Here is a 14521-nt window from a genome sequence, read left to right on the forward strand (position 1 = left end):
AATAAAACTGACCAACACATGGCACAGTTTATGTGAATGTGCCGTATTGAAGAACAAAACATTTGCATTTCATGAAATGTTTGAGATCTAAGTAGCAGATACAGTACACAATAATTTCAATATCAAATCACACCAGAAAACAGTTGTTCAGCTCAGAGTGAGAATTTCTCTCACAGTGCGAGGGGATGATATTCAACATAGTAGCCGCTCTTTTCCGACACAAACCCCTTTTGTTTGTTACTTTTCCCTGGAGTCCTTTAGAGTGAAGGCTGGACTTTGGATAGTTTATTCGCAATTCAGATAAACCGAAGGAGCTGCATGAATGAGGAGTCATACAATGTTACTTATTGGCGAGGCTGCAGCTGCCTCAGATCGAATAGCTTGCACAGCAAAAGGCAGTGCATATAAGGACATGCATCTGGGAAACAGGTCTTTCCAGACTGTCATCTTTTCATGGACAAAAAATACCCCTAATGCAAAAAAGCAGAGGAGTCACACTTTGGTACAGCCATGTTGTTACATGTCTGGAGCTGAGTCCTGTTATTTCGCTGGAGTGCTATAGAGCCGGATGTGCCTCGGGAGTCTCCCCACCTGGAACGTATAAATCTTAACAGTCCTGGCAAGCGCTTTGCTATTAAAGCATATTTCTTTATGGTAAATAACATGGTATTTGTTGTCATCTCTCTAAACAGTGAGCCTCTGTCTCTCTGTGCAACAGCAGAGATATATTTATAAAGATGGTTTGGGGCTTTCTCTGTATATTAAAACAGCACAAGCTATACTATCCTCAACCGCCCTCGGGGGCTTTCTTTTATCGCCATTGTGTGTTGCATTAAAGGGATATTATGTGTCTCCAGATCATGAGGAGAACACTGCACACACATCTGCTTTGACTGTGTTCTGACTGTTGTCAAGTCAATATGCAAATCTGCAGTTTCACCAGAAAGATACAATTACTCCTGAATGTACTCTCAATACTCGTCTAATGACTTAAAAGCCAAATTACATTTTTGAAACTGATCCTGTAGCCGAAACCGCTCTTACCACATTTCTCAGCTCATACTGTTTCATGTAACCAAGAACTCAACCTATTTACGGGTGCTGTGAGGGCCCACAGTAGGACTTCAAATACAAACTCTGTTCATTTTGTTTCAGTATGTATCACAGACCAGATCAATGGGACACAGTTTAGTCATGGGTGGATTATGACATAATGGACCCCTGGCCAGTGGCATAACGAGTTACGATGGGCCCTAGTGCATGCTATTATGCAAATATACCCCCCCAGAGTTAGAGGAGTCTTACAGAGGAGTAAGACACATGGACTTTGTAGTGGTTTTGCCTCTTTTTTGTTGTTGTTGTTGTTGCTTTATGTTTCTTTGTGGTCACATTGTGTCTCTTTGAGGGCATTTTGTCTTTGTGGTCTTTTTTTGTCCTTTGTAGTCATTTACAGTCTTGCTGATTGGTACGTTTTAATTCGAGTGACAGTTTGCAGGTGGAGGCCAGGAGGAACTCTGACTCTTTTCATCCATGAGTTTACCCATATATGTTTTAATGTTCCTGAATGCAATCTATCCAAGGAACATTTCGCATGATGATGAAGAGAGAAAGTGGCTTTACTTGAAAACAGACTTTACAATCACAAGTGCTCAATACACACCGGCTAACACCTCAGTGGTCCTGCATAGAATCCTGATTATTTTTGAATTACAGCACCAAATAAACATTTTTTCTAATTATTATTTTAGCTGCTCATAAAAACCATTAGAGGGAATTACATTAAGCTTAATAGTGATCTAATTAACAAGAGTCATCATCATAAAGATTTGGTTTCACATTTAGAAAACCTTTATTGTCAGTCACACAGAATAAAAAATATCTTTCACACATTCAATAGATAAGTTAAAAAAGCAATGACCAAAAAAAACCCCCACACACACACTAAGTAAAAAAACCCCACAGTCAATAAAAAAATATTGTGGTGTTTCAAAGGGAAACAGAACATTTGCTACATCCAGTATAAGAACAATATCTGAGTGCACATCCCAGTGGACGTGGAAAAAAAAGGCTTGTTCTTCATTAACTGTGAAAATCTGTGGTCATCCTTCAGAGATGCACTCAGAGGACAGGGAGCCCCCTGCAGCAGCAGCAGCAGCAGCAGCAGCAGCCTGCAATACATTTGTCACATGGCATTTACAGACAGACACACTCCCCTAATCAACCTACTTTCATATGTCTCACAGTCTTATATAACATGTTTCCAATAACAGGCACAAGGCCATGTTGCCCCGGGAGAACCCTTCCTCCCAGTTCTGACATGTCTTATCATAACAGAGACAGAGCACACAGAGCAACCACGCGCCTTTTGTTCTTTTGTACTGTGTAGGTGTGCGTAACTCCTCTGGGGGAGGTGTGGAATATTTTAATCAAACTCTCAAAGGCTATTAAAAGAATAGTTTGACATTTTGGGAAATATGCTTGTTCGCTTTCTTGTCCAGCGTTAGATGAGAGTGATAGCCTACCAATCTCGCATCTGAATCATAGACTGTATATAAAGATAGACAATGCATCTTCACTTTCATCCACTGTACAAATATGAAGCCAAAATATCCTGGGAGGCAGGAGGCATCCTGATCAGATGCCCGAACCACCTCAACTGACCCCTTTCGACGGGAAGGAGCAGCAGCTCTACTTCAAGCTCCTTCCGGATGTCCGGGCTCCTTACCCTATCTCTAAGGCTGAGCCCAGCCAGCTCACGGAGGAAACTCATTACAGCTGCTTGTATCCGTAACTTCATTCTTTCGGACATTACCCTGAGCTAGTAACCATAGGTGAGGGTTGGGACGTAGATGGACCAATAAATCGAAAGCTTTGCCTTATCACTCAGCTCTCTCTTCACCACGACGGTCTAGCGCAGCGATGCTCCATTCTACCCTCACTCATGAACATGACCCCAATAAAACACTTGAACTCCATGCTTGGGGCAGTAACTCACTCCAAACCCTGAGAGCGCCTGGTCAAGATGTCCATCTACAGTTATTAGTCTGGCTAGTCAGTGTGTAGCTGGAGCCAGCAGCTGGTTAGCATAGCTTAGCATAAAAACTGGAAACAGAGGGAAACAGCTAGCCTGGCTTTAGCTTCATATTTACTGTAGGTGTGATTTTGGTATTGACTGTCTCATCTAACTCTCAGCAAGAAAGTTATAAGCATATTTCCAAAATGACAAACTATTCCTTTAGTTGTAGTTGCACCATCTCGATTAAGAATTCAGGATAAGGCCACTTGTCGATACATTATAAGACTTCATTGTAAGTGTGTCTGGAATTCTTCCTGGTTAGGATAACATGGAAAGGTATTTGTAAGGAAGACTCATATTTAATATGTCTGTAAAAAAGTATAAAAAGGATGAAAAAACACTTCTGTTAAATACAGATACCAATCCGCCCCAGCAATCAAGTTTTTAAAAGTCCAAAAGTTTAGGAACTAATCCAGCATTTCCATCAGGAGACCTGCAGGAGTTTCTTCAGCGTCATCCTGACTGACACCCTCTCCTCAGGCTTGCTGTCTGGGATCATATCAGCGCTCCTCTCTGCACTCAGCCGGATGTGTGGCCTCTTCTCTCTGACAGCCCGCAGCCCTGCCTGAGTGATGTTCCTGCAGAAGTCCACCTTTACCTCCTCCAGACTGTCTCCATGAGCTGCCACGCCCTCCAGGCTGCAGTCGGTGATACGGACGCAGTTCTCCAGGTGGAGGCGGCGCAGCTTACTGCAGCTCTGCAGCACGGAGGTCACATCCTGGTCAGTGATGTGTCCGCAGCCAGACAGGGCCAGGCAGAGCAGGTTGGGACACCTGTAGCGCAGACAGCAGACGGTTACATCACTACAGGTTTTCACAAAGGTGATGGAGGACAACCAGTGCAGGACCTGTTCTGTGTCATTTTTACTCATCATGCCTTAGGGTGTATTGTATAGCAGGGAGGGATTAGTTTGTTTGGAGATGGACTAGTCTTAAGTAAGCTTTACTGTTTGGCGTGTGTGCTCATATTCAGATGAATGCTCTCCAGGTCTTGTGAATAGAATCAGATAACAGAGGAGAACATAGAGATTGGGGGCCTGATGTGAGCCGTGCGTGAATGAGATGTAAACAACACCACTGAGAGGCAGCAACATGATCTGTTTAACGATAAAGCGGTTTAATACCTAGACCAAGCTATCTTCTCTTCACACACTGTCCCATGTGGGCATGTGTTTCCGTCCTCTAAAAAAGCTTTTGTGAACAAATGGAGTATGGGGAACAATTACAGGATGTGTGATGAATTATAGCATGACAAAAATGCTTTTTCCCATGCTTTATTCTACAGGATTCATTTTAAAGAAATCAATGCGAATTGTTTGCTGTGAAATGCATGTGTTTACTGCGTGTTTCCACCCAGTATCAGGAGTGCACTGCATCCTACTGGCAGGCCAGCAGCACAGAGCTGGCAACACAGACACTCTGATGGCAGCGGAGCGAGGATGTCATTCACGTTCACTGATGCAGATTACATAAAGACTTACATAATCTTACCACTTTACCACATGTGAGCCAAACATATTCCAGTTGCCTGCAAGTGTTAAGGGTGCTGCCCCAGTAACCTCTGAACATGGGGTAGCACAGTCAATCCACGTGCCCCGCTGCATTGCTACGTGCGGCCGATGTGGGGCTTTATTATCAGCGGATGTGGCAATATTGACATTAACTAATAAAAGAAAAGAAAAAAAGAGGAGGTGGGACGGTGGAAGCACAGCAGCTCAAAGCCAGCAGCATTTAGAGACTCAGCAGTCTCCAGTGACTACAGCTGGTGTGTAAGTGAATGGAGGTAAACATGACAGGAATAAAAACTTCATCAACCTTTGTTACATAATCCACCCTCTCACGGCACCTCCCCTCGCTTTGTGCAGATATTTTTGTGCTGTTATTTTCCCTAGCAAAGCGTATAACTATCCGCATGCCACCTTGTCTTAATCAGTCTTCATCGGATTCCTCACTTCTCACTCACAAATACACACATACCTCCACGCAGACGTAGTCATGTTTTAGGCACATTAAGGAGCTGGCTCAGAGCGCTTCATGTGGTGGTGAACACACCCTGATGATGGCTTTCTCTATTTTCCCTGTCTGTTGACATTTTTCTTTTCATTTGCAAAACTGTTTTCTATCAGCATTTCCCAATTTCCTTGAACGACAAGAATGCAGATTAAATAATAAGTTCCACAGTTGACACAAAATCAAATCAAACCAGTGCATGCTGGAAATCAGAGAACAAAACCCTCTATTTAGAAAAAAAAAAGGACCGCAGTATGTGGAAGGAATTTCTTATCGGGCCTGTTTATTGCTTTGCAAGATATTAATGGTTTTGCCCTGCAGCAGGTTTATTCCACTGATGTCTTCTGTGTTCTTTGTGTCTGGTTCAGCTGCAGCTCTTTGGAATGTGAAATGAAAATCACAATGTGGCATTTACAACACAGGGATAATGCTGTGTACTGTTTACTGCAACATGGAGGGGAAAAGCAAGTGACGTCATCCAATTTGTCTTCAGGTTATTCATCATGCTTGTCACACCATCCTGCGCACATGTCTATCTATCTATCTGTCTATCTATCTATCTATCTATCTATTACAAAATGTCTGCAGTCTTTCCATGATGCTGTTTGCATTAAAGCAAACGACACTGAGGGCAGTCTGGTCTGAGCTGAGCACAAGCAGAACACCGCACAGCTAACCTGTAATCATCTCTCTAATGACCTGTTTGGTTCCCTAACGGTTATTTTGTCCAGTCAAATTATCTGGTGGACTCTAAAAGGAACATACATTTAACATTCAGCTGCTTTTGGTCTCTCGAGTTGAGAGGCTGAACAGATTTGGGACATCTTTCACAGTCTATATTCAGACATGAATATTATTTAAAAGCAGCTGTGACTGTACTTTGTAAGCAGAAGTCATAACTTAAATAGCAACTTAAAAGATATTCAATTGGTGTATAGGAAATTTGGGAAAGAAACTACTCAGAAATATCTAACCATAAATGCCCCATGCCAAAGCTTCTTGTGCCACCCACACTACATGGCATGCTGAGCATGTTAATTCATGTTGTGTAACTCGAAAACTGTGACCTAAAGATAATCAAAATCAGATAAGTGAGTTCCTGATCGCTGATTTAACATAATCTGGAATCAGAGGGGCATTATACTGTAAACTACATGATAAAGAGGCCCACAGTAATGCTGTGTTTTATAGTTTTTTTCCCCATGAAGATAAAAAAAGACACATGAGCTTGGCGTCAGAGTTTGCGTGGAGTCTTATCCAGGAAGAGGCAGGCAGAGACAGACGCACATGTTCATTCCTCTGACAGCAACAAAGAGCCAATTGTAGGCTCCACCTGCCTGCGTAAACCTCCAGTCTGCAGCTGACTGGGAGGGTCTGCGGCTAAATCACTCTTTATCACCCCCACAGCTCCTCTGCGTCCCCTCCTCCCACTTTGTCACGTGCACTTGCTCTCTACTCCCTTAGACAATTTGGGAGGGTTTATCAGTATGCAATGAGTGTGCCTTAAGGGCGTTGAGATACAGCACCCAGACAAAGTAGGTGGTTCTAGTTTTGACTGGTCTCGCAGCTCTCAGCTCTTTGCATCTCAAATTTCACAATACAGGAAATCCTCACAGGGTCATACACTGAGCCAATGAGCCAGCCCCTCTTCCCTGCTCTCGTCCCAGCCAGCTGCGGTGGCCAGGCTCCCTCACATCAACGGTTATTACTGGCTGCCTTGAAGAAATTATCCAGAGACCTCATTACGCCTCTCCTGCATGCAGCCAGCCACGCACACAAGGCCGGGTGCCAGCAGAGCTACGTTTCAGTGACCTATCAAATCCAACTGTCACATCATTCAACAAATATAATTTGATATCTGACCACAGTTATGTTAGTTAATAGAATCAGTCTTATGTCCCACAGATGTGTCACTTTTCTGTCTTTATAGCCAGCTCTGGATACGCCGTCTGTTTCTAATGATTTTCTTCCCCTGCTGCCTACAGCTATACATGGCAGTTTCAGGAAGACATGTGCCTCTAAATGAAAACAATTTTGTTCCCCGTGGTGGGTGTGAATGACCCTGAAAACCCGGAAATTGTGTCATCAACCTCAAGACGCATCTGACCAAAACAAAACAAATGTCAAGATAAAAATGTTGCTGTGAAACACAAAACTCTGAAACCTCAGGCTCCTGTGAAACGCAGGGGTGGACAAAACAACAGGAACACCTTGAAACATAATGTATCCAAAATAATGATTAAAAATACTCATGTTCAGTTTTGATTCAAGAGGGGTTGCTAATTCAGCTCATGGTCATATTTGAGGCTGGGGTTTGTACTGTGGTCCAGTGATAGGGGAAGTATTCAGATCCTTTACTTGACTAAAAGTAGCACCAGTGTAGGGGAGTAACTAGTTACATGTAATTAAATGACAAAATAAATGTAATCAATCAAAAATATGTCATTTAATTACAGTTACTAATCAACATATTGGTCATTACAAAGGGGTTACATCTGAATATATTCCTTTTGGTACAAAGTTTGTTATAAAATAGTTGTAAAATATAACATTCATTCTGTTGCTTTGTATCTTATAGCCATGCAGGATTACTTTCCTTGGACACAGCCTATTTCTCCAGCTGGCATTCTAATGTTTATTCACTGTTGAATCAACATCATACACCATGGTTGAATCACTGCTGAATTATGTTCTGGTTTTGAGAGATTAATCAGCGTTGATTTTGCAATGTCAGTGTTGTTTCATAAACTTTAGATGTTGTTTAAAATTGTTTTAATGTTGAAACAGATCTTTCTGAAATTTCAATGTTGATTTATAAGAATTTTATTACTCTTTTTACAACCATCAGAATTAAATGTTGTTTCAATGTTGTTTTAATGTTGAAACGGCGACTGGCATAATTTCAACCACATTTCAATGTTAAAGGTCAGTCGTGTGCCTATTTTCAACTTTGTTAGAGAAGTAATCAAATGTAGTAAGTTGCATTACTTTGACTGAGTAATTCAAATAGTGTAACTCAGAAACTGTAACCTATTAGATTTCATAAGTAACCGTCCCAACACTTCCACACTTTGAAAATACTTGTAGAAAAAGTCCTGCATTCAAAACTTAAAAAACTTAAAGTGTTACCAGTTAAATGTACTTAAAGTATTAAAAGTACTCATGCTGAGATATTGTTCGTGCTGTCCTGTGAGAACCACAGACCTGTAAAAATTAAATCCAGTGAGCTCAGCATTGTGATGATGCATTTTCCAACTAATCCTAAGGTTTTTTTTATGGTTTACTCATCTTAAGAAGCAGGAGGATTGTCTCAACCAGTAAAGGAACACTTAATCCTTTTATTTATCAGAACATTTCAAAGTCACCAAATTTGGAGATATGGCTTGCACTGGGCAGGAAGAGTATGTGAAAGTGTAATCTGAATGATAGCTAAAGCTGTCTGAGAAATATTGTGCCTATTTTTTGGGACTTTTAAGTAACTTTTGTTCTGTTTTGTTAGGATCATTAAACTTATTAAGCACTCAAAAAGTTATTTAAATACAGACAGGTAAATCCCCCTTTGGGTGAATTTGTCCCAAGCAGACTCTGTTCTGTTTAAGGGGCCACAAGCCAACAAGCCTCAGCTTTAGATCATATTACAGCAGGCCTATGCTGTAAAGTAGACACCTTGTGTTGTGTTATTAACCCTTTGTTGGTCTATTTCATAACAAAATACACGACAAAGCAGGAGGGCAGAGCCACACACAAACACTCACTTATGGCAGACATGGGCCAGGAAGGTGCTGACCAGGCTCTCATGTTTACTGCAGATGTCCTTCTGAAACGCGCTCTTCAGCCACTCCTCAATGTTGCACACCTGCAGGACCCTGCTGGAGTACCAGCGCACTGCCAGGTAGCGCAGCGAGGGGCCCAGCACAAAGTTGTCCCTCGTCAGCTCACACGGGGAGTCGAAGTGGAGCAGAGTCCAGAGGTGGGGGTCCAGGAAGGCCTCCCGCAGCAGGTGACAGGTAAGGGACAAACTCCTCCGACTGTCCTTGTCTAGGAAGGAGAAAAGGTGGAGGAGACACTCGCGGTTGAGCTGGGTGAGGTGCATGGTGAGCCGTCCCAAGACAGAAAGACAGGCCTCGTCCCTGCGGCTGCTGCAGGCCTGCTGGTAAGCAGCAACAATGCGCCTGCAGCGAGTATTGTGTGGCCCAGATACATGATGCCTCCTCAGGCACACGCTGCAGGCCTGCACATATAAGGCCGTGGAGCGCAGGCTATTTTGGGAAGACAACTGGCGGCACGGTCAAAGATGGAAGTGTTTGAGCCATACGCTCCCTTTCCATCTGTCATGGCTCTCAACAGGCGGCAGGCGCTGGACTGAGCCAGATGTTTACACTGGCCTGGCCTAGTTCTCAGATACAGATACACACTGAGTGTGGCACGAAAAAGGACGAACACCTCCAGATTGCATTGCTATATAACAGCCCTGCAATGATGATCTGACCTTCACTGTGCAGAGTGATGTATGTGCAATTTGACACTAGATGACTGTTTTCACATTAGTTATTTTTCAATCTAAAAATGTGTCTGGGCTTGGTGGGTATTTCAAGTTGTGTGTGTTCAGGAAGATGATACTTTTCGTGCTCAGGCTGTACATTTTCTTTCTCACCATGCTATTCACTCCTTGCACACATGCAAACTCACTCTCTCTAGGTGTCATTGTCCATGGCTGACGAATGAGTCATCAGATGATTCACAATCAACCAGTAGCACAGCAACACACCTCTGTCAGCCTGTCATCTTACTGCTCCACATTGTAAATATGGTTCTCTTTTGCTGTAGTTGTGCACACCCTCCACCTCCCCATCACCACTTAGTCTTCATGGATTTATCATCCTCATCCACCTCATCAGCCATCAGTCTCAGAGTCATCAGCCACCAACTCCACCAGTGTCTGGACTCCATGGAGGGGATTTATCTTGCTGCAGCTCAGACGTCCCTTGATCACATAATGTCTCCCAAAGGCGCCAAAGGCTTCTGTTAAATCTTAATCAGCACAAATCATCTGTTAATCTGTACACTTATATTCCGTATTGAATAATATCTTTACTTCATTCTTTTGTCTCTGTTGATTGAAATACATTTGCTGTATGACCACTTCCTCCCTGACCTTTTCTGACAAATTTCATTTTTTGATCCATGTGTATATTTGGATTAGTAATGAAATTCCAATTACTTAGCTTGTATTAGATTAAAGAGCAGTCTCTTAGGTAAAATGTAAGGCATTTCGTTTTTGCTCATTTCAAACCACCATGCTTCTACAGCTAGCTAAACACTGGCTGACAGGGGCGGAGATGGTTGTTAACACCTTTTTAAAAAGTGTTAAAACCAACCCCAGTGACAACAAAACACATTTTACCTGTCTATTCTAATCCTTTTTTTTTAGCACGTGGGAAGAGTTGGTGAAAAAAACAGGCACACACACTACAGTCTTCATCAGATGAGGTGAGGCAGAGAAAGACAGCGAGGTCTGTCCCCAAATAATACTCTATCTGCCATGTGACACTGAGCAGATCCTGCAAGAAATGATAAAACCACAGAGAAGGAACCAGAGTTCACATGGAATTGGGCGGTAGACGTCAGATTAGAAAACAGCTTTTGGACGGCACAGGAAAAACGAAACTTGCAAGACAATATGTTGTGATGGTAATGTTGTATTGTTTACAAAGAATGAAATAAAAAAAGTATTTCATGTCTATTACTTTATGTTATTATTCTACTTGTTTCCAGTAATGGTTGTTTTCTTCTTGTGTGAGGAAGCTACATAACATTTGGTTGTAAATTCAGTTGCGGAGGTTCGCAAAAAGTTAAAATGGCAACTACCCACTCGGAAGTTGTCGAAAACCAGCGCTTAGTCAGTGACTTCTGGTGTCAGACACAGATGAAAAAAGCAATCCTTTAACATCAACATTATACGCGGCTGGTCGCCATTGCTGTTCAGGGTCAGGCGGAAACGCGGCAGGGCAACAGCAAAAGTTGAGGTGGCAAAAAGTCAGAGTAGGGTAGTTGGGAGGAGTCCAACAACCACTAACTGTCACCCAGGAGACTGGTGTTCGCTTCCTGTTTGAATATAAAGCCAAACTTAGTTCTTTTTTCCTAAACCCAACCACGTGCATGTTGACTAAACCACGTGTTTGTCGTTGAAGGAAAAAAAATGCCAATTCATGGTGTTATACTGACGTAGTACATTTGTTTTGATAGAGACGGTATGAGGAAGAAGCTGTACATGCCCTGTGAAAACAGATGTGTATTTTGAAAACAATGAATGTAACAGGCAGAACTTGACACGGAACATCAACCTTGCATGTCATATCTCGACGTGGAAAGTCCATGACCAAACGTCAATATGAGACGAGGTCGGAGTGAGAATGTGTTAAAAATAGGCCTCACCTAATATCACTAAAATGATAACTGGTTTGCTGTCCGCTGTGTATATGTGTGTTCTTTTGTAATTGTGTATTTTTGTATTACTTCTTCACTCTTATTGTTACAATTTACCTCAGTAGTGGGGCAGCTTGTAACAATGGAACTTCTTGTATTTGACATCAATTAATAAATTCTGTGATCTAGTTGGAAAAATTGGAAACATTAATATTTGTAGTAGACAAATAAAGGTACGTTGTGTCAAAATGTGGGAGCTCTAACACAAAAATTCAGTGAATTATAGGTGCTGAGACAAAAAGTGTTACAACCATACCTGGTCTCCCCCACTAATATGTGTCTGCTTCATATAGGGAGCAAAACTATGAGGGTGAAACTGAAATATAATACAGTCCACTACAACAGAAACTTCAATGAGTTGAGTTTTCCTCGCTGCACAGCATCAACCATTAACATACAGAGGTAGTACAGTATAACCTGTTGAACCTGTTGTACTGGGCTAAATGACATATTAACCATATAACAATTATCCACTTTAAGGATCCTGACAGGTAATTAGAGAGTCTAATAATTTAATAACCTAAACCTGGCAAAGCCTTCACGTGAGTAAAAGTCACAAGCACAAACAGTGTTACGTAGGACTCTGCCTCAAAGGAACACTGTGAACTATGACTCAGTGTTTTTAAAATTGCTCAACTGGTGCAGGGAGAACATACTGGGATGGCAAAATACCATAAAATATATGTCATCACTCCACACTGCATTACCAGTTATGTCCTGTTCCCCTTGTTCACGCCAAATCTCCAAAAACACACAGGACATTGGGAAATGCCACTGTTGGGAAGCTGATTACAGCCTGTACCGTGACTCACTGTGTCATGATGTTCTTAACCAGACCTCTGATCTGACAAACATAATGCAATGTGAGCTTATTATTAGCAGCTGTGATCTAGCCTCAGAGAGGAAAAGAAAAAAAGGAGGGGAGCGGGGGGAAGGCCACTTGTGTGTCATTAATGGGGACAGAGTAGCGAGCCCACAGCCACCTGTGAGCAGGCGAGGAAGAGCAGCTGTTCGTCATCATACAGGAGTGCTTGTTCCTGCCTGAGCGAGGAGGCTGACTGGCTGGCACGTGTCCCGAGGGGAGCTCGTGTTAGTGTGTGTGTGTGTGTGTGGGCGGAGATGTTCACTAGAGAGAAGAGGGAAAACAACATAAAAAAGGCTGGCAAAAAATGTTTTGCTCTCTCTCCTTTAAGGTCGTACTTGGATTTATCAGAGGCTGGACGGGCTAATAAGAGTGTTGGCGACAGTAATATAAACACAGTGTGTCTTCTGCTGTTCATGTGTCCATCCTGACATTTATAATAGCAGTACGTCACATTGTGCACATACGGTATAAATAGTTTATATGTTAGATTTACTTGTCAAAGGACACAAAACACTGAATAAAAGTGTCTTTAAATTTATCAGGCCAACAACCAATAGACTGAGAGACAGACAGAGCAGGGAACCCTGCTACAGATAAAAGTGATTTGCATATTTAAATGGTCCTACAAAATGTGCAGGGCACCCCAAAATGCCATGTATAAACATAGCCTTAAGTGGTGAGTACAATACTAAGATATTAAAATAACAGTTACTGACAGATTCATTCAGATTTTTACATCATGGACTCATGGTTAACAGTTAACGCATCATCAGTGTTTTTCTGTAAATGGCTTTTTTTGATTTATATTTGCTAATAATATGTTCTATTCCTGTTAATTTCTATTTTCAGAGATTAATTTTTGATTAAAAAAAACTTTAAAATTTTTTTTATCAAACAATACTTTGGCATCCCTCCCTGCAGTAACTTTGAGGGCCCCCTAGGGGTCTCAGACCCCCTGTTGAGGACCCATAAGCTACAGTATACAGTGAAAGAATTCCAGGCATAGAAGGATATTTTTGCTCCAGCATTGTCGTTAATATAAAGTCACAACTAATGATTATTGTCATCATTATCTGCCAATAATTTTCCTTACTAATTGATTAATTTTTTGGTCTTAGCATAAAAAAATAGTGAAAAATGTATGTCGCAATTTCCTAGTCTCTAAGATAATAGTGTCAGCGCCATAGATGCAGCAAGATATGCCTAAGAGACAACTAACACAACAACATATATCTCTTCTTTTTTTATTTAATCCTTCACTTTTCACTTTTTGAGTTTGTTTTCTTTAAAATGTATGTCTATGATTTTGTAATGATACATTGTTGTTAACTGAATTTTCACTGTCTTCAATTGTATTTGTGCTTTGGCAACACATATGACATGTCATGCCAATAAAGCTTATTAAATTGAATTGATAGTCTTCAAGTTTTTTTGTCTGAGGATCCGTCTAAACCCCAAACATACTCAGCTTACTCAGGGTGTCTACAGGTATCAGACACTTAAATTTAATGCCTTTAAAGACCTTTTCAAGATTATTTTTTATTCAACTTAGGACTGATTTTCTGAAAATTCATCTTTTTCTTCCTCAAGCATTGCAGGTCAGTATAAAGGTAAGGTGTACATGTGTGGTCCTGTGCAGAGGCAGGTTGTATGTAGGAGGTAAGTGCAAGTATAAAGTAAAAACACAGAATTAAGTTCAGTGATTTAAAGTGGTTTAAAGATTTGTAACAGCAGGAATGTGAATTGTTACACAGAAGAGTTTGACTCATTTGGGCAAAAAGAAATTACAAGATGGATACAGTAAATTAGAAAATATTGTCTGTGGCGATTAAGACCTCACAAGACCTTCTAGCTCAAGATTACTTAATGACTTTAAAGGACTAATAGTTATTAAAGTGAAGACATTTTAAGACTGTCTAAGGACCTGCAGCCAGCCTCTTACAAACAGTAAATGTTCGTATTTGAGAAGCAATAACCTTTTAATGTCTGGCATATTTGCTTCAAAAATTACTTCAATGCTTAGTTGATCATCAAAGCAGTCGCAAATTAATGTTTTAGTGGCCTATGAACCATTTCAGCTCTACA

General features: G+C 41.4%; 1 protein-coding gene across 1 annotated transcript; it reads right to left on the bottom strand.

Moving 5' to 3' along the window:
• Positions 1-1633: 1633 nt before the first annotated feature.
• On the bottom strand, positions 1634-9350 carry fbxl22 (F-box and leucine-rich repeat protein 22). Its single transcript, XM_050074040.1, has 2 exons — positions 8841-9350; positions 1634-3849 (listed from the first exon to the last, which is right to left on the bottom strand). The coding sequence occupies exons 1-2, from the start codon at positions 9176-9178 to the stop codon at positions 3501-3503; spliced, it is 687 nt and encodes a 228-aa protein (XP_049929997.1). The 5' UTR covers positions 9179-9350; the 3' UTR covers positions 1634-3500.
• Positions 9351-14521: the final 5171 nt, after the last annotated feature.

Source organism: Epinephelus moara, chromosome 20, assembly GCF_006386435.1.
Source record: "Epinephelus moara isolate mb chromosome 20, YSFRI_EMoa_1.0, whole genome shotgun sequence".
Classification (NCBI taxonomy): domain Eukaryota; kingdom Metazoa; phylum Chordata; class Actinopteri; order Perciformes; family Serranidae; genus Epinephelus; species Epinephelus moara.